The sequence below is a fragment of the Theropithecus gelada genome, chromosome 16 (genome assembly GCF_003255815.1).
Source record: "Theropithecus gelada isolate Dixy chromosome 16, Tgel_1.0, whole genome shotgun sequence".
Taxonomy (NCBI): domain Eukaryota; kingdom Metazoa; phylum Chordata; class Mammalia; order Primates; family Cercopithecidae; genus Theropithecus; species Theropithecus gelada.
The window spans coordinates 74,803,189-74,822,822 of record NC_037684.1 but is presented as its reverse complement, the minus strand read 5'-3'; the positions used below and the strand labels follow the sequence as shown (position 1 = coordinate 74,822,822).

Here is a 19,634-nt window from a genome sequence, read left to right as displayed (position 1 = left end):
CCCGGCAGGCCCCGCGCCGCGGCGCAGGCTAGGCGGGCGTCCCTTCGCGAGCCCGGCCGAGCCCGGGGGCCCAGTTCACCATTGTCTGGCCAACAGGGGCGGGGCGGGCGGTACAGCGGGCATGCTCATTGGTCGGACGGTGCGTCCGTCGCGCCCCGCGCCCACCCCCGTGCAGGCCCGGCCCCGCGCGCCCGCGCCCGGGCCGCCTGGCGCCCCGCCCGCGCCTCAGGACCGGCGGGGCCGCGCGGCGCATCCTGCGGGCGGCGGCGGCGGCGGCGGGCGCGGCGCCGGCAGCCGGGCGCAAGATGATGAAGTTTCGGTTCCGGCGGCAGGGCGCCGACCCGCAGCGCGAGAAGCTCAAGCAGGAGCTTTTCGCCTTCAACAAGGTGCGGCTGCGGCGCGGGCGCGGGCGCGGGCTCGGGTGGGAGGGGGCGGGCCGGGGGCCCGGGCTGGGGACCCGGGGTCGGAGCCACGTCGGGCCCGGGGGGCGGGGGCTGGCATGCAGCGCGGCACGGGGCGGGGGCTGGGCCGGGCCGCGCACCCCCTTCTCGGGCCCAGCTCTGGCTCGGACTCTGGGTGGGTCTGGGTCTCCGGCCGACTTTCCGTGTCTGCTCCCGAGTCTCTGCGGGCCGCTCTGGCCCTGGGTCTGCCAGTCTCTGTGTGTCTGGGTCTCTCTGTTTCTGAGACTCTTTGCCTGTCTTTGGGTCTCTGCCCCACTTTCTCCGTCGCTGACCGGCTCCCTCGCCCCAGTTGTGACTGTGTGTGTGGTGGGGGTGTCTCTGCCTCTGCCCCTTCCTATCTTTGCCTCTCATTTCTCTTTCTGCCTCTGCGTCTCTGAGTCTTTGCTTGTCTCTCCCTGCGTGTCTCTCTCTCTGTGGAGTCTCTCGACCTCTTCTCTGTCGCTCACTCTCTGTCTCTTTATCCTTTTTCTTTGGGGCTCCTTTGCGTCCCTGCTCGGCCCTTGGGACAGCCGTGGGCCCCGGTTTGTTTTGTGCTTTGGCACGCAGGAGGGCGAGAGAGTTAGTGGGGACAAGGCAGCTGTGGGGGGTGCGGCTGGGAAATCCCTTCAAGGAGCCTCTCCTTCCTTCCCCCACTGCTCCACGCTCTGCCTTGCCCTGCTCTCCCCTGCCCTGCCCGGGGCCCCGAGTCTAGGGGACATGCCTGGCTGTGTACTACACTGCCCTTCACATCGTGGGGCCTCAGTTTCCCTAACTGTGAAATGAGGCTACTTTTCTCCTTACTGTGGGCCCTGGCTCCCTCTGCCACATGGGCCAGCTGTCCTGCTGCCCCGCACCAAGGTGGAGTGAAGTGGAGGCTTTTCCTTCCTTTCCCCAAGTGGGACACTAGGGGCCAGGGAAAGGGGCCGCCTCAGCCCCCGCCTCCCTATGCACTGATGTTAGAGCAGTGCCTCAGCCTGCTCCTGGCTCACTCCTCTGGGGGCGTTGGTTTTGTCCTCATTCTTACCCCAGAGCCCACGGATCGCAGAGCCTCTCAGTGCTCTTCGAAATTAGAGTTATCTTCAAAATACAGGTGAGAAAATTGAGGTTCTGAGAGAGGTGACGGCTTGCCCAGAGTCAGAGTGAGCTGCACCAATATCTTTCTCGAGTTCCTGTGTCAGTGGGGTTGGATTTTAGCCTTGAGGGGCAGGGATTTTTCCAAGGGGCTGCTGTGGTCCTGGGCCAGTGTTGTGCCAGGTGCCCTGGGCTGCCTTGAGGAGACCCTTGTCTTGGAGGAGGCTCTGGGACGGTTGAACCTGGAGTAGCAGAGGCACTGGGATGTCTCAGGGTTTCCCTGCCTAGGTCTGCAGTGGTTGCCGGTGAGAGCTGCCAGGACCTTCACAGGGTGGCTGGGAACCTGGCAGGAACCTGAGAGGAGGCCCAGAGGGGAAGCTGGTGCTCCGTGGTCCCCAGATGGTGCCTGTTTTCTGTGCTGGGGAGGCTATGAGAATTAGGTGAGAGGAGAATGGCCCTTCAGGGAAAGGCAGCAACAGGCTCAGGGCTAAATGTCACTTTTTTTTTGAAACGGGGTCTCACTCTCACCCAGGCTGAAGTGCAGTGGCACAGTCACAGCCCACTGCAGCCTCAACCTCCCTGGCTCAGGTGATCCTCCCACCTCAGCCTCCTGAGTAGCTGGGACTACAGGCTCATGTCACCATGCCCGGCTAGTTTTTGTATTTTTTGTAGAGGTGCAGTTTTACCATGTTGCCGAGGCTGGTCTCGAACTCCTGGGCTCAAGCTATCTATCCATCCATGTTGGCTTCCCAAAGTGCTAGGATTACAGGCATGAGCTACCATGCCTGGCCTAAATGTCATTTCTTCAGCCAGTAAATTGGGATGTGCAGTGGGGACTGGAGACAGGTGGGAATGAAGCTCAGCCCACTCTGTCTAGCCTTGGGGTGGTGGGAAGTAAGGGCCCTCCACTGAGGATGAAGTGTGGGCAGCAGTGGTGGAAAGTAGGGTGGTCTTGGGGAAGGAACTTAGTCACCTAAGTGGGTCATAGGGGATCGCTAGGGAATAGGCCCCTGATTCCTGAGTTTGGGGGGTGGGAGACAGGTCAGGAGTGAGCAGGGACTTTGGACTCCGAGTCTTGGGTTCAAATCCCAGTCCAGCCCACATGTCGCCTGTGGAGTGTGCCTTCTCTGTTAATACTGAGCCCCACTGTGTGTGAGGTCTCCAAGGTTCTGGGGACAACAGTAGTTATCAAAAAGGACAAATATGTCTTAACTCAGGCGGCTGATATGCTAATGCAGGAGACAGTGAAAAGCCAAAACAAAAAAATAGAATAGACGGTAGTTGGGATGTTAGCCAGTGCTGTGGATCAAATAAAGCAGGGCGAGGGGGAGGGAGGTGTGGCCAGGGCGGCTGCTGCAGCCAGGGTGGCTTAGGGAGGCTTCTCTGAGGAGATGACTCCTGAGCGACAGGAAGTGCTGGAGGAAGTGCATGCCAGGCAGAGGGGCAGTAGGTACAAAGGCCCTGAGGCACAAGCCTCCCTTAGCTGGGAACCCCAGGAGGATCCTGAGCAGGGGAGGGATGAGGATCTGGCTGTGGCTTTCATAGGATCCCTCTGGCTTCTGTGTGGGAACAGACTGTAGTGAGCACCAATCCAGGTGAGTGACAGTGGGGCCTGGAGCAGGGAGGGGGGTGACTTCTGTGTGTTTTGAAACTGAGTTGATGGGGCTCAGAAATGGGCTGGGCGTGGGGTATGAGGGAAGCAGATGGTGGACAGTGCATGCAACCTCCTTTCCTCTTCTGTAAAGAGGGAAGGCTGCGGGGATTTGTGATGCGATGTCCCGTCTGTGGATCCTGGTTGTAGCAAGGGACTGGCTAGACAAGGTCAGGTGCAGCAAGGGTGTGGCATTATTGGTGGGAGAGAGAAGCCCCAGCCAAATGGCCAACTCTGTCCTTAGTTGGCCTTACTGTCCCCAGGGCCCTTATGAAAGACTGAGGCTTGGAGAGTACTGTGACTTGCCCAAGGCCAGACAGCTAGGCCATGACCGAACCAGCTGCCCAGAGGGCTCAGTCCCCACCTGGATGGGCGGAGACAGGCAGGGAGGGAGGTTGGGGTTGCAGGCTGGGAACTGGGGTTTCTTACAAATGTGCATCTTCCTGAGGCAGTGGGTCAGGAATTACCAGTGGTCAAAGTAAAAAATAAATAAATAACAACAACAAAATAAAAGGAGTTACCATTGGCCCACATGGGTGTCCTGTACTGGTGTTCAGGATGGGGCTGGAGCTCAGCTGTGCAGGCTTCCCAGGGAGGGCACAGCCAGGCCAAAGACAGGAAACTGGTACAGAAGGGCCTGCACTGTGAAAGGGGCAGGGGAGCAGGTGGGAAGCTGTTCCATCGACACTCTGGGCACACAAACCCTCTTAACACCACCTCTGCCGCTGATGGGCATGGGAGTCATGCTGCCTAGCTGTTGGCAGGTGAGGAGGCGGGAAGATGCCTTCAGGGTCCAGGCAGAAAACTGCCCCTCTCTGGGCCTCCATCTCCCTCTGTCTGGGAGGAGTCAAAAGCCTCTGCCTAGCTGATCCTGGGTGTTGTCCCTTGACCTCTGACCTCCACTCAGGCCTGTGTTTGGGGAGTGTCATGGACATCATGTGGGACTCCTCAAGCTTTAGTCTGTGCCTCTAAGAATGGGGTGCGGAGCCCTTCACGGAGCAAGTGGGGCCTCGTCAGTGCCTGCATCTCTGTGAGCCTTGCTTCACCTGTTTGTTGCTGGAGCCTCCATGCAGTGGGGTCCACATGAGCCCGTGTGCATTGAGGGGCACGGGGGCGTGGTGAGGGGCGGGCCTCTGTGGGCCATGCGCACGGTAGAGTCATGATGGAGCCCAGAGGTTTAGCCACCTCCCCACCAACTGGAGGCATGATAACCCATTTCACAGTTGAGGGTGCTGAGGCACAGAGCAAGTAGACCTGCCTCCTACCCGCAGTGTGTCAGCTGCAGACCCTGGAGGCTGCCTTGGGGTGGGCCTCAGGGTGGGCCACGGCAGAGGTGCCTGGGAGTGCTTACCCCCAGCAGCGTTCCCCTCCTCACAGACGGTGGAGCATGGCTTTCCCAATCAGCCCAGCGCCCTGGCCTTCGACCCTGAACTTCGCATCATGGCCATTGGCACCAGGTCTGGGGCTGTCAAGATGTATCCTTTGCAGGCTAGGTGTTCAGGTCTGTTCAGGACCACCTGCCTGTAGTTCCTGTGTTCTGGGGTCCCGGTCTTGGCAGCGTCCAGCTCGAGAGTAGAACAGAGGTGCTCTGCTGGGCAATAGTGGGGTCTTCTGTGGGCGCTACAGTAAGTGCTGGGATCTTGGTGGAGGTTGGTGTGGCTTCTGTACCTGAGACGACTGTGCAGAGATGATGGGGTCCTTTTGCTGAGAGACGGGTGGTCAGTTTGCAGTAGCACAGCTGTCCCTTGCTACGTGTCAGCCAGCCAGTTACCTAGGCGACCCTGCCATCGTCCCAGCAACTCTGGGGAGGCCAGGCAGGGGGGCTGGGCTGTGATACCCGTGGAGGATGGCAGGTGGGCTGGGGCCCTGGTGAGCCAATGCACACACGTGTGAATGTGAAGACACATGTGTTCAGCCAAGGGGGCTGGGGGCAGTGCCAGGCTCGGCATGGTGAGTGCAGCACGGCCCCCACCTGGATCCTGGCTGCTGCACAATGGGCTGTGTGAGCCACACAAAGCGGGCATTTTCCCTGCAGGCCCCGGGGTGGGGGTGGGGGGCAGGCCGGCAGCTCAGTGTCTCTGTGCCGGCCCTGGAGAATCCCACCCCAACTGCTCTTGGGGAAGCCGAGGTGCCAGGGTCTGGCTGATGGCGACTTGGTGAGGGGTGCTGACCCCTACCCCTCCTGTGTGGCCCTCTGAGTTTCAGTATCCTGGTTTCCGACATCAGTTCCCAGAAAATGTGTCAATGCCGGGAAAGGGGAGGGTGTGGGATGGCGGTCTTCTCACCCCAGGGGTGGGAGTCTGAGCCTGTGGTTTGTGAGCTCTTTGCCTACTCTGGGGAGTGCGGATGGGCTGAGATGTCCCCTTCTCTCCCATGGCCCCAGCAGCACCTGTGGGTGAGTAGGGCAGTACTCTGGGCCCGACATGCCCCACTGCCTGGCCTGCTGCTCCCACTCCTGTGGGTGCTGCGCTGCCATCTGCACATGTATCCCTGCAGGCTTCAGGTGTCCCTCCTGTGTTGGGGTCTCCTGTGCTCTTGTCCTCAGGCTCAAAAAGAACCTGAAGTGCAGATGAGGAGACTGAGCCTCAGAAAGGAGGCTGGAGCCCAGGGTCCTCTTCCCTTCTTCCCCTGACCACCACTGCCTGGAGCCCCTCGGGTTGGGAAACTGAGGCTGGAGAGGGCCAGCCCTGGTCACTAGAAGCTGCCCCTCCCCCTGCCAGACCGGCCCCATCTCCTTGACGACCCTGGTTCCCGCCCAGCTGCTCCTGTCCCCTCTTTTGTCCCTTCTTCAGAGTTTCTCGCCAGGCTCCTGTAGGGAATCCCAGCTCAAGCTCCAGGCAACGGCTCCTGTGTTGTCACCAGGGCAACGTTGCTGACTCCTCCCTGCACCCTCTGTCCTGGGGCCCTTTCAGGCCCTGCTGTCCACCATCAGCCCTGGAGTTGCTGGGACTGAGGCACTGACACTGGGCACTTCAAGCAGGTCACCCACGCCCTCCGAGTCTCTGTGTGCTCATCTGTTAAATGGGCAGACTGGGGTCTCTCCTCCCTCAAGGTGGCAGTTGTTGGCTGCCTGCCTTGGAGGGAGGTGGGTTTTCTTTTTTGTTGTTGTGTTTTTGAGACAGAGTCTCACTCTTTGTCGCCCAGGCTGGAGTGCAGTGGCACAATTTCGGCTCACTGCAGCCTTTGCCTCCTGGAGTCAAGCAATTCTCTGCCGCAGCCTCCCAAATAGCTGGGGTTACAGGCGCCTGCCAGCATGCCCGGCTAATTTTTGCATTTTTAATAGAGATGAGGTTTCACCATCTTGGCCAGGCTGGTCCTCAACTCCTGACCTTGTGATCCACCCGCCTCGGCCTCCCAGGGTGCTGGGATTACAGGAGTGAGCCACTGCGCCCAGCGGAGGTGGGTTTTCTTACCCATGGCTGAAGTTTGGCCTGAAGCTATGGGAAAAGGCAGTCTGGACTCTCTTGCTGCCTGGCTTTCTTGTCTGGGCCTTGCACCTCTGGCCTGCCTGATCCCATCTGGCAAGGCGCAGCTCCCAGAGCCCATAGAAACGTGGGGCTGAAGTGGAGCAGAGCCCCAGCCTCTCACCAGGCTGAGGCCAAGCCTGCTGGGTGTGTTTATTCTCACTGGATCTGCAACAGCCCTGTAAGGTGGGCGTCACTGGCCCAGTTTACAGGAACTGAAGGTCCTATAGCAGCACCCAACTTGCAGGAGTGAGTGGAGCCTGCACGCTGATCTTGGGGATACTGTAGGGGTGCAGGGTGGGAGCTTTAGGGAGGGGGCCTCCGTTCTTCAGGGAGGCCTCCTGGATGGGCAGGCCCATGCCGGGGTCCACTGGAATACTCCGGGTGAAGGAGGAGCCTTGGGTATCTCACTCGCCGTGGTTTGCTGGTCCATGCCTGTTTCCACCTTGACCTGCCATCCTCAGCTATGGTGCACCTGGCGTGGAGTTCACAGGCCTGCACCGGGATGCAGCCACCGTCACACAGATGCACTTCTTGCCCGGCCAGGTGAGCCTCTGCTTCCCACTGGCCAGCTCCCTGTGGCCCCCATATCTACTCACCCCCTGAGGCCAGCCTAGTTTTCATGTCTGCTCACACACCAGGGCCGCCTCCTGACCCTGCTTGATGACAGCAGCCTGCATCTCTGGGAGATTGTCCACCATAATGGCTGTGCCCACCTGGAAGAGGCACTCAGCTTCCAGCTGCCCAGCCGGCCCGGCTTTGATGGTGCCAGGTACTAGAGAACTTGGCTGGGGCCAGCCACTGGGCAGGGAGGATCTGGGGGGAGTCTGTGGGAACCTGCTGTGCAAAGGCAGCATGGAGACAGGCAGCTGCCAGTGGGGGCTGTGGTTCAGAGCAGGATGCCTTGAGCTGGGCCTAGGTCCCAGGCTGCGACTCTTGGACCCTGCTTTACTGAGGTATACTCTGTGAACTTTTCAGGTTAAATGGGAGGTTTGGGTTGAGTCCAACATGAGCAGGTAATTAGCATTGTGAGCAGCAGGAGGTACATGCATTATATGCCAAACTCCTAGGACCTGAGGCCTGGCACTACACTTACTGCAATGATGGGGGTGTCTAGGGGTTTGGGGCAGGGCCTAAGCCAGTTAGTAATAGCGAGGGTTCCCTGGCCCCTTCAGTTGTGGGTGGGAGACAGGCCTTTCTGTGCACAGGTGAAAGGGCAGGGTTGAGGGCAAGGAGGGTCCCACGGGCTGTGCTTGGTAAGGTGCTGGCAGCATGCGCCAGCTGGGTGAGAGTATGGGGAGTCTCTCCCCCCAGCCCTGCCTGAAATAGCTGGAAAAGGGGAGTCCTAACCCAGGGATGGATTCCTGATGCCTCCCAGCTTCTGCAGATGAGGGTATCTGGGGCCCTCCTGTGAAGTCAGGAGATGTCTGAGGGCTGGCAGCGGGATTCCTAGGAGGGGCTCAGCGGGGAGAGCCCTGGTCCTGGCTTGGGCAATACCGTGGTTCCTGCTGTCCTCTCCTGGTGGGTGGGAGGAGCTGGGAGCCCAGTCTGCAAGACCTGGGGAACCTATTTTTATGTCTCCCTGCTGACATCCTTATGAATAATTGAGCGGGCTGATTATGACGCATGTCTTCCTGGGGTGGCTCTGTAAGTAGGCCCTAGTGAGCGCTGTGGGGCCAGTGATGAGTTATCAGCAGTGGCCCAGCTCCTCACACCCGCCCTCACCAGGTGGATGGGCTTGCACCCTCACTCCCTTTCCCTTGTTCCCTGCAGCGCTCCGCTCAGCCTTATCCGAGTCACAGTGGTCCTGCTGGTGGCTGCCGGCGACATAGCAGCCCTGGGCACTGAGGGCAGTAGTGTCTTCTTCCTGGATGTTACCACCCTGACCCTGCTCGAGGGGCAGACGCTTGCCCCAGGCGAGGTTCTGCGCAGGTGAGAGGCCGGTGGGCTTCCCAGCACACACTGTGTGCCCAGGAGGTTCTACTGGCTCACCTGCCTTCCTCCACAGCGTGCCAGATGACTACCGCTGTGGGAAGGCGCTGGGCCCTGTGGAGTCACTCCAGGGACACCTGCAGGACCCCACGAAGATTCTCATTGGCTACAGCCGGGGCCTGCTGGTCATCTGGAACCAGGCCTCGCAGTGTGTGGACCACGTCTTCCTGGGGAACCAGGTATGTGGGTGAGGCCTGTGTCCCCTCAGCCTGGGCCCCTAGTGCGTGCCCACCATGGCTCATGCCTGCCTGCCTGCCCCTGCCTGCCCACAGCAGCTGGAGAGCCTATGCTGGGGGCGTGATAGCAGCACTGTGGTCAGCTCACACAGTGATGGCAGCTACGCTGTCTGGTCTGTGGATGCCGGCAGCTCCCCAACGCTGCAGCCCACGGTAGCCACCACACCTTACGGTGAGTGCTGGGGAGGCCTTAGCCAGAGGGTGGTGATGGGAGGGGGCACCACTGAGCCAAGCCAAACTGGCTGAGGAGTGACTCCCCCGAGGGGGTGGTCTGGTGGCAGTGTGCCTCCCGCCGACTTCCTGGGGAGGCAGGAGGCAGCTGCAAGGTAGAGAGCAGTGGAGGGCAGAGCAGGAATGGCAGAATTGCTAAGAACCACCAGCGAGTCTGGTCTGACGCTGTCCCACCCCTCAGGCCCCTTTCCCTGCAAGGCCATTAACAAGATTCTGTGGCGGACCTGTGAGTCTGGGTAGGTCAGGGGAGCGGGTGTCCGACGTGAGCCGGGTCTGGCTAGGGGGCTGGAAGGGTGGGCTCTTCCTGGGTTGTGCAGTATGTGCTCGGGACCCAAGTGGTTCATGGCTCACACAACTCTCTGCACACAGGGGCCACTTTATCATCTTCAGCGGTGGCATGCCCCGTGCCAGCTATGGTGACCGTCACTGTGTAAGTGTGCTTCGAGCCGAGACATTGGTGACGCTGGACTTCACCTCCCGCATCATCGACTTCTTCACAGTGCACAGCACGCGGCCTGGGGATGGTGTGTGCCCTGCCGTACCCTACCCTTTCCCAGCCCCACCTGGCGCCCTCTGCCACCTATGACTGTGCTCACCCCATACCCGCTCCATCCAACAGAATTTGATGACCCCCAGGCCCTGGCTGTGCTGCTGGAAGAGGAGCTGGTGGTGCTGGACCTGCAGACTCCTGGCTGGCCAGCTGTGCCTGCCCCATACCTGGCCCCGCTGCACTCATCTGCAATCACTTGCTCGGCCCACGTGGCCAATGTGCCCGCCAAGCTGTGGGCCCGCATTGTGAGCGCTGGCGAGCAGCAGAGCCCCCAGCCTGTCTCCAGTGCCTTGGTGTGTGCGGGGATCGGGGGGGTCTTACAGGGTGGGGTCTTGAGGAGGGGGAGAGTGTTTCACTTCTAAGCCTGGAGGTCAGAATGTGCCATGCTCGGGGTGAGAGGGAGAAGATGTTTGTCCTAACCTTGTGCACACATCTCTGCCACCCCCTCCCAGAGCTGGCCCATCACTGGGGGCCGAAACCTGGCCCAGGAGCCATCGCAGCGAGGGTTGCTGCTGACCGGGTAGGTGTGCGTGCTTATGTGGGTGAGTGGGCTCCTTGCTGTTGGGGGAGAACCCATCCTGGGCCTGGTGGGTGCAGAGGTGCCAGGAGACTCAGGCCTGGCCCCTGGTGGGACCAGGTAGTTCCTCCTCGCCCAAGGTGGATTGGAATGAAACCTCTCTGGACCTTGGTTCAAGGTGCTTCCCTGATCTGCCTTTTGGCCTGGAGCTGAGCTCTACCAAACCCCAGGGCTCCACCCGCCCAGCCTGCCTGCCCTGGGACTGGAAAATCTGGGCTGGCCCATGCTGAACTGCCCAGGGAAGGTGCCAGAGAGCCCAGCCTGGGCCTGGCGGGCGCTGACGTGCCCGGTGACTCAGGCCTTAACTTCCTGCCCTGCCCCCACTCCCGCCTGTGCTGGGACCCTCAGGCCTCTGACTCCAGTGTGCCCTTCCCTGCTGAAGAGCTTGCTGTGGCTTTCAGGGCTGCCGGAGTGAGTCTTAACCACCCCACAGTCACACACCTCTCACAACCACCCCACAGTCACACACTCACAACCACCCCACAGTCACATACCTCACACACCCACCTCAGTCACACACCTCTCACACCCACCCCACAGTCACACACCTCTCACACCCACCCCACACACCTCACACCCACCCCACAGTCACACACACCTCACGCCCGCCCCACATCACACACATCTCACACCCACACCACAGTCACACACCTCTCACACCCACCCATCACACACCTTACACCCACCCCACACACACCTCACGCCTGCCCCAGTCACACACCTCTCACACCTACCCCACAGTCACACACCTCTCACACCTACCCCAGTCACACACCTCACGCCCACCTCACAGTCACACACCTCTCACACCTACCCCAATCACACACCTCACGCCCACCCCACAGTCACACACCTCTCACGCCCACCCGTCACACACCTCACACCCACCCCACAGTCACACACCTCACACCCACCCCACAGTCACACCTCTCACACCCACCCCAGTCACACACCTCACACCCACCCCAGTCACACACCTCACACCCGCCCCACAGTCACACACCTCTCACACCCGCCCCAGTCACACACCTCACACCCACCCCACAGTCACACACCTCTCACACCCGCCCCACACACACCTCTCACACCCGCCCCACAGTCACACACCTCTCACGCCCGCCCCACAGTCACCTCTCACACCCGCCCCACAGTCACACACCTCTCACGCCCGCCCCACAGTCACACACCTCACACACCTGCCCCAGTCACACACACCTCACACCCGCCCCATAGTCACACACCTCACACACCTGCCCCACAGTCACACACCTCTCACACCCGCCCCAGTCACACACCTCTCACGCCCGCCCCACACACACCTTTCACCCACCCCACAGTCACATACCTCTCACACCCGCCCCACAGTCACACACCTCTCACACCCGCCCCACAGTCACACACCTCTCACGCCCTACCTCTGGGCTTTCACCACTGCCCGGGGCCCTGCTTGGGCTCTGCAGCTGTGTCCCAAGGCTGCGCCATAGATTTGTCTACTTCCCCTGCCCCCTCCCTGCTTCCTCCCGGCCTCTGCAGTCGTCCTGCTCCTCCACCTACGTGATTGCCTCGGGCCCCAGGCAGCTCCTCCCCCGGGATGCCCCATGCTCTGTTCTGTGACTGCCTTGCTCTTGATCACCTTTGATGGCTGCTGCAGTGCAGGCAGAACCCCCGTAGTCCTCTGTTCTCTACATATGCCCCTTGGCCATCTCCTGTTAATCAGGGTGGTCATTTCCACCCTGTAGTTTAAAGGGCCCAGGTGCATGTGGTGCATGTGGCCTGGCATATAGCAGGTGCACGGTGCGCCTGTGCTATATACAGTAGGTGCCTGTTGTTTTTTGTAACAATAAGATTCTGGTCAGTGTTTGGCACGTGCAGTAGGTGCTTAGTGAGTGGTCATCAGATGAGTGAATGGAGGGGTGTGCAGGCCTCACAGGAACCCAGGGGTAGCCCTGACATCTGCCTTCCCTGCAGCCATGAGGATGGCACTGTGAGGTTCTGGGATGCCTCGGGTGTGGCGCTGCGGCCGCTCTATAAGCTGAGCACAGCTGGCCTCTTCCAGACGGACTGTGAGCACGCTGACAGCCTGGCCCAGGCTGCTGAGGACGACTGGCCACCCTTCCGCAAGGTGGGCCCCTCCCCTGGCCCTGATGAGCTGGTCCCAACTCTGCCTGGACTCATTACTCCTTCCCATCCCTCTAGGTGGGCTGCTTTGATCCCTACAGTGACGATCCCCGGCTTGGCGTGCAGAAGGTTGCTCTCTGCAAGTATACAGCCCAGATGGTGGTGGCTGGCACTGCAGGCCAGGTAGGGCTGGGTGTCCCCTGGGTTGGAGATGTCAGGGAGGGCTTTCTGGAAGAGATGGGTCTGAACTGGAGGGTCTGGTGGAGAGGGAGATGGACTGGCACAGGCAAAAGCCAAGGTGGGAATAGGGCTCTGGGTGGGGCTGGCTGGGGTGAGGACAGATGGGAAGTGCGCCTGTTGCTGGGGGAACCACAGTGTTGAGGAGGGGCGGGAACTCATGTCAGTGCTGTGCTCCGGCGCTCATACTTATTGCTAAATGGGAGATTCAGGGTAAGGGTGAACATTTGCCCTTAGAGGGCAGGGACTAGTGTGTCTTGGTCATCACTGTGTTCCTTGTGCTCAGCGAGGGCCTTGGTATACAGTAGGCATTCAGTGAGTGCTTATGTAGCTGATGAACTGAAGACAGTCCTAGAACCACCTTGGTGGTGGGTGGGGCTGCTTCGGAGGCTACAGGCTGAGTGGGGCCCAGGGCGGCCCCTCCCCTGTGCTGATGCTCACCCTGCCTGGCTGTGGGCTCAGGTGCTGGTACTGGAGCTCAGTGATGTGCCGGTGGAGCAGGCGGTCAGCGTGGCCATCATAGACCTCCTCCAGGACCGCGAGGGCTTCACGTGGAAGGGCCACGAGCGGCTGAGCCCACGCACGGGGCCGCTGCCCTGGCCTGCTGGCTTCCAGCCCCGTGTCCTGGTGCAGTGCCTGCCGCCAGCTGCTGTCACCGCTGTCACACTCCACACCGAGTGGAGCCTCGTGGCCTTTGGCACCAGTCATGGCTTTGGCCTCTTCGACTACCAGCGCAAGAGCCCTGTGCTGGCCAGGTGTGTGGGGTGGGGGCGGCGGGGCAGCTGGAGCCACCAGCGAGATGGGGTCTGGGCTTCTGTTTCCACCTCTTGTGTTTGGTGTGGCAAAGGCCCCACTAACCTCCATTGCCCCATAAGAAATAACCTGGCAGCTCCAAGAAGGACATTCTCAGCACCAGCAGCAGCTGGGTCCACAGGACTGCGCCAGAGGGGCTGTGACTCCCTGACCTGGGTGCCTCCACAGGCCAGCAGGAGTGTGGTGGCTGCTCCAGGAGGCTGCTCTGTAGCACAGCTGGACCCTGTCTGCCCCCAGGTGCACTCTTCACCCCAATGACTCCCTGGCCATGGAGGGGCCGCTCTCCCGGGTGAAGTCTCTGAAGAAGTCGCTGCGCCAGTCTTTCCGGCGCATTCGCAAGAGCCGTGTCTCGGGCAAGAAGCGGGCTGCTAATGCCAGCAGCAAGGTGAGCTGGGGTGGGCTGCACGGGAGCTGTGCCTGTGTCCCGTGCCTTGGCCTGGCCCTGGCCTGGGACCCCTGGGGCCTGCTTAGCTCAGTGCTCCTCCCTCGGCAGCCCCTGGGCCCTCCAGAGGGATGAGTGAGCTGAGCTGGGTGGTGGAGGAATGGTAACAGAACATAGGGCGCAAAGCAGGATGCAAGCCGCTGGGGTGCTAGGGAGATGGTGTTCAGGAGCCCCTGCCCGGCAGTTGCAGGAAGCCAATGCACAGCTGGCCGAGCAGGCCTGCCCCCATGACATGGAGATGACGCCCGTACAGCGCCGCATTGAGCCCCGCTCTGCCGATGACTCCCTATCAGGCGTCGTGCGTTGCCTATACTTTGCCGACACATTCCTTCGAGATGGTAAGGCAGGGGCAGAGAAGGGGCAAGGGTTGGGGTGGCTGGCCTCAGTTGGCCACATGGGAGATGGGTGGTGGGACTGCACCTTCCAGGAGGTTTGAAAGTTTTACTGAATGTGACTGGGCAGTGGCTCACGACTGTAATCCCAGCATTTTGGGAGGTTGAGGCGGGTGGATCACCTGAGGTCAGGAGTTTAAGACTAGCCTGGCCAACATGGTGAAACCTCATCTCTACTAAAAATACAAAAATTAGCCAGGCGTGGTGGCGGGCACCTGTAATCCCAGCTACTTGGGAGGCTGAGGCAGGAGAATTGCTTGAATGTGGGAGGCGGAGGTTGCAGTGAGCCGAGATCGTGCCACTGCACTCCAGCCTGGGCAACAGAGTGAGACCCTCTCAGAAAAAAACCCTTACCATCCAGCTCCCCCAGGGGGACTGCTGGGTCACCCCCAGTGTCCCTTGGGGAGCTGGATGGTAAGGGATTTTTGAGTGAGCTGGGTGGGCCTCTCAGATCTGAGCCAGGAGAAGGGAGGTTGAGGCCTGGTGGATGACAGTGAGGGTCACCAGCCAGTGCCCAGGCCCCAGGGTGGGCATGCATGTGGGCAGCTGCCCAGCCACTTGGCTGGAGTGGAGCAGGTGAGGGTCGAGGAGTGCGGCTCAGGGAGGTACTGCTGCTGGCCAGAGGCCGAGGACCTGGCTTTGATTCTCGGTGGCCCGGGAGCCCTGGGAAGGTCCTGGGTTTGTTGATTGAGTCACTGATTGATTTTAAAGTTGTACAATGGGAGAATTTCAAACATACACAAAAATAGAGAGGTGGAAAGTTGTCCCACATATCTCACATGCCTGCTGCCAGCCGTGTGCCCCTTGCGGAGTCTGCCCACCTCCCCCACACTCTTTGCTGGTTTTTTGCGGGGGTATTTTAAACGAAAACCCAGACACAAGCGCTTCAGCGTGTTCCTGACAGATGTCACTGACAGTCACTGCTCACATCATGCCCTGTAGAACCGATGTAAATTCCTGAGTGTCATCTGCTTGGTCTATGAGCTCAGCTTTCTGATGCCATTTATTTGTCGAGAGTCTTTGTGCAGTGGATTTTCCCACTGTCTGGATGTGGCGGGTGCAGCTGGAGGTGGGGGGTTCTTTGACTTTTTGTTTTTTTCTGACTACAAAGACCCAGAGGAGGACAGCCTGGGTTTTTTTACTTGTTCCACTGGCCTGAGAAAGCCGATAGGTTCATGTTCATGGCCGGCTGGGGCTCCTGTTGGGCATGTTTTGAGTTGCGCAGACACTTACTGCCTCAGGATCCATCGGGTCATCAGAGAGCAGGTAGTGAGTCTGCTCTTGCTTCTGCTGGGCTGAGCTCCGATTCTCCACTAAAGCTTGTCCCCCAGAGGTTCAGTTCACACAGGCAGAGCAGGGTCGATGGATGGGCGTCCTAGGTGTCCCCAGGCTTGGCGGCTTCCTCTGGCTGCCACATAGGGAACACACTGAAGATGAAGGGGGTGAAGCAGGGCTGAGACAAGGCGCACTTGTCGACAGAACTAGCAAGGGGATGCGGGGGTGGAGAAAGGAGTCGGGGTCTTCTGGGGCTTGGGGCCTGAGTGATGCTAGGATGGAGCTGCATTTACTGAGATGGGGGCTGAGGGTGCAGTGGGATGGGTCTGGAGGGCTCGGTCTGGTTTGGGTGCCCATCGGCATCCTGTGCAGATGCGCTACAACTGTTCGGGCCTCTGCAGGAGGCTGCATCCTGGGCTCTGACTGCAGTCAGCAGCATAGAGCTGGGGTCTCAGGCCTTGAGACTGGAGGTCACCAGGGAGGCATGGGACAGGAGGGAACCAGCCCTGAGTCCCAGGGTGTCATAGTTAGGAAGCAGGGGTACAAGAGAGGCAGGACCTGCAGTCTGTGGGGAGCCCACAGGGGAGATGCCTGGCCCACAGGGAGCTCCCTCTTCTTGCATTTGTTTTCTGCAGGGGCCCACCACGGGCCCACCATGTGGGCTGGCACCAACTCAGGCTCCGTGTTCGCCTATGCGCTGGAGGTGCCGGCAGCAGCAGTGGGTGGTGAGAAGCGGCCTGAGCAAGCGGTGGAGGCTGTGCTGGGCAAGGAGGTGCAGCTGATGCACCGGGCGCCTGTGGTGGCCATTGCCGTGTTGGACGGGCGTGGCCGCCCACTGCCCGAGCCCTACGAGGCCTCACGGGACCTGGCGCAGGCACCTGACATGCAGGGTGGTCACGCTGTGCTCATCGCGTCTGAGGAGCAGTTCAAGGTGAGCATTATAGTCTGGGGGGGACTCCCCTCCAGGCCCCAACCTCATGGACACCACTGGACCCTCTGGAACCCCTTCCTGCCTGTATCCCCCACCGTTGGGACCCTAATTCCCTTGCACCCCAGAAAACACCCCCAGTCAGCAGAGAACTCCTACGGAAGAACCCTGATACCCCGTCAGGCTGCTCAGTTCCCCTGGGAGGGCAGGAATCTAGTCCTATCTCACTGTGCCCTACGAGGCTCCTGTACCCTGCCCAGACCCCTGATTCCAGTCCCCAGGGGCTCTGCCTCGAAAGAACTCTAGGTTTGGTGGGGATACCAGTCTCATAATCTTGGCACTCTGTGATTGATTTTGTCACAGATCGAGAGAGGGCCTGGGAGGTTTCTGGAGTACAGTGTGAAGTCTGGAGTTTAGTGGGGCAGTCAGGTGTACAGGCAGGGGAGGCCACGTGGCAGTGCAGCTGGGCTTTGTGGTGGGAGCTGGTGGGTCAGCAGCTATGAGGGTGAGGGGCCCTGGGGATGAGGACAGGGCCAGGCTATGTGCTCACCGGCCACCTGCTGTCAGGTGTTCACACTGCCCAAGGTGAGCGCGAAGACCAAGTTCAAGCTGACGGCCCATGAGGGCTGTCGTGTGCGCAAGGTGGCGCTGGCCACGTTTGCCAGTGTGGCCTGCGAGGACTATGCTGAGACCTGCCTGGCCTGCCTCACCAACCTGGGTGACGTCCACGTCTTCTCGGTGCCTGGCCTGCGGCCCCAGGTGCACTACTCCTGCATCCGGAAGGAGGACATCAGCGGCATCGCCTCGTGTGTCTTCACGCGCCATGGCCAGGGTGAGACGGCGCAGAGGCCGAGGCGGCCTTCCTCAGCGAGCGAGCTGAGCGGGACCAGTACTGCCTGGGAGCGGGAAGGGCACTCCGGGTGGGCACTGGCCCAGGCCACGGAGGAGCTGCGGTTGGTGGCATCTCCTAACTGCACTCCTCATTCTTCTGTCCACCCAGGCTTTTACCTGATATCCCCGTCAGAATTTGAACGCTTCTCCCTAAGTGCCCGGAACATCACAGAGCCACTCTGCTCTCTGGACATTAACTGTCCCCGCGATGCCACCCAGGCCAGGTGGGTGGAGGGGCAGCCCCTAGCCTGGGGGACCTGTGACCAGGGCCAGGTCTCGTCCCACCCCCGAGATTGCCTTCCCTAGGCGCGGGAGTGGGAGGGCAAGGATCTAGGGTGCCAGCCTCGAGTCATCCACCTATGGTCCCCATCATGGCCCCATCTCTGCAGTTACAGGCTCCGAGAGTCACCCAAGCTGAGCCAGGCTAACGGGACCCCAAGCATCCTCCTGGCCCCACAGAGCCTTGATGGAAGCCCTGATCCAGCCCACAGCAAGGGACCTGGTGAGGGGGGCATGAAAGGGGTCCAGACCCTGGCCCCACAGTGCCCTGGGGGAGGGAGTCAGGACTCACATAGCTCAGGGATCGGGCAGGCTTCTGTAGGAGATGGGTGGTTGTGTGCTCATTGGTGCCACTCCTCACCATGGGCTGCCTTTGGGTCTGTGTCCCCAGGCCCCCAGGTGCAGAGGGTGCTAAGGGTCCTGGTAAGGGCTGATCACTTGCTCCCTGCAGACACCCCAGAGCCACCTGAGACTGCACTCTCACCCATGTCCATCGACTCAGCCACCAGTGCTGACACCACGCTGGACACGACAGGGGACGTCACAGTGGAAGATGTGAAGGATTTTCTGGGGTGAGGCTGGTGGGCAGGTCCACAGGAGGGGCTGCCCTGTCCCCTAGGCCTCCTCCCCAGGGCTGCCAGGGGCTCCCCTGCCCCAACCCCTGAGCACCATCCCCATCTTGCAGCTCCTCTGAGGAGTCGGAGAGGAACCTGAGGAACCTGGCAGAAGATGAGGCCCATGCCTGTGCCATCCTGATCAAATGAGGTGCTGCAGGGGTGGGGCCCTGGTCCTCACCACTGGCAACGTCCACCCCCTTCAGCCCCTGCCTGGGTACCACTTGGCCCTGCTCTTCCACCTGGGACCCTGGCAGGCCCCTGTGATTGTGGCACTCTGAAACCTGGCTGCCTTCCATGGAGTGCCTCAATTGGGGCTCACCCAGACACCAATGTCATGGCTGGGTATTAGAAAAGCAGGGCCAGCCCCTCAGGCCTTGTATGTGGCAGGTGGTGGTTAGGACAAGACCAGATTAAACCACTTAGAGGTGGCAGTAGTTTGGAGCTTGGGAGCTGGTTTGGCCAGTCTGTTTCATAGATGAGATCACTGAGGTGCATGAGGTCAGGTCTCATCGGTTGGGCCCAGCAAGTGGCTGACTTACCCTGCCTGAGTCTGTGGATCCTCACCTAGATCTGGGGCCCGTAGATCTGCCCAGCGCATTTGCTGCCTCGTGCTCCCAGCCACCTGACTGTGGGCCATAGCCTCACCCTGCACAGGACATGGACACCCCCCAGCTCTTTGGTGCCCCTCCCTGGCCTCAGTGGGGCATATGTGGCCTGGCGCTTGGATACCCACCTGGAGACTCAGCAACCCCATCTCAGGCGGTTACTGAAGGGCCCTGCCTGCCCTGCAGAGGAGACAGTGGCAGCACCTGTGTGGTCCGGCCACTGTGGCAATCCATCTGCCCTCTTTGGCCCTCCCTCACCTTCTGCTGATACCTCTTCTCTCCCTCTCCCAGGAAGGCCAGAACTATCCCGACCTCCACCTGCCCTGCTCGGAGCTGGAGTGCTGGATCCCTGGCACCTGCCTGGCCCCTTAACATAGACCCACGCCTGCTAACCTGTAGGCTCCACTGGGACCTGCTGTCCTGTCCTGCCTGACCCTGGGCCCTGGAGCAGCACCAGCCCCAGGGTGTGGGCCTGGGACTTGGGCCAGAACTGAGCCCTCCTGCAGGCATTTGGCTGCCCTGGGGGCCCACTGCCTAGGGAAGAGGACAGGTGGGGCCCAGCACCTTGTGCCACCTCCCGCTCCACACACCGTCCTTCCCCCTCACTTTGCAAAGAGTATTTTTCTAGCGCCTGGGCTGGACGGTTGTTTCTAAAACTATTTTGGTACCTGGTCCTGGGCCAGTCCCCAGCCTGTCATGAGTGTGTGTGTGTGAGTGTGGATGTGACTGGGAGCTCTGCTGGGCATCCACAGCTGGGGCCTAGTCAGGTGTGTGTGTTGCGGGGGGGTGGGGGGGCCCAAGATGAGTTTCCCTGTAGATTGTACC

General features: G+C 60.6%; 1 protein-coding gene across 2 annotated transcripts; it reads left to right on the top strand.

Moving 5' to 3' along the window:
* Positions 1 to 242: 242 nt before the first annotated feature.
* On the top strand, positions 243 to 19,470 carry LLGL1 (LLGL1, scribble cell polarity complex component). Of its 2 annotated transcripts, none has more exons than XM_025360947.1 (23): positions 243 to 386; positions 4,540 to 4,637; positions 7,091 to 7,172; positions 7,268 to 7,398; positions 8,400 to 8,558; positions 8,635 to 8,797; positions 8,891 to 9,026; positions 9,267 to 9,321; positions 9,455 to 9,609; positions 9,705 to 9,928; positions 10,088 to 10,155; positions 12,181 to 12,334; positions 12,409 to 12,513; positions 13,030 to 13,322; positions 13,618 to 13,765; positions 14,007 to 14,160; positions 16,125 to 16,420; positions 16,985 to 17,249; positions 17,418 to 17,532; positions 17,704 to 17,810; positions 18,039 to 18,159; positions 18,273 to 18,352; positions 19,101 to 19,470. In XM_025360947.1, exons 1-22 carry the CDS (start codon positions 306 to 308, stop codon positions 18,349 to 18,351), a joined length of 3,189 nt encoding a protein of 1,062 aa, XP_025216732.1. In that variant the 5' UTR covers positions 243 to 305; the 3' UTR covers position 18,352; positions 19,101 to 19,470. The 2 variants fall into 2 exon arrangements, with proteins under 2 accessions (XP_025216732.1, XP_025216731.1); XM_025360946.1 differs by having other exon boundaries at positions 17,698 to 17,810.
* Positions 19,471 to 19,634: the final 164 nt, after the last annotated feature.

What these genes read in the sequence shown, in the direction of transcription:
- LLGL1 (XM_025360946.1), top strand. Translation starts at nt 306, where the DNA reads ATGATGAAGTTTCGGTTCCGGCGGCAGGGCGCCGACCCGCAGCGCGAG. An exon ending in AGCTTTTCGCCTTCAACAAG is followed by an intron (nt 387 to 4,539) that starts GTGCGGCTGCGG and finishes CCCTCCTCACAG; the next exon opens with ACGGTGGAGCATGGCTTTCC. An exon ending in AGCCCACAGCAAGGGACCTG is followed by an intron (nt 17,811 to 18,038) that starts GTGAGGGGGGCA and finishes TGCTCCCTGCAG; the next exon opens with ACACCCCAGAGCCACCTGAG.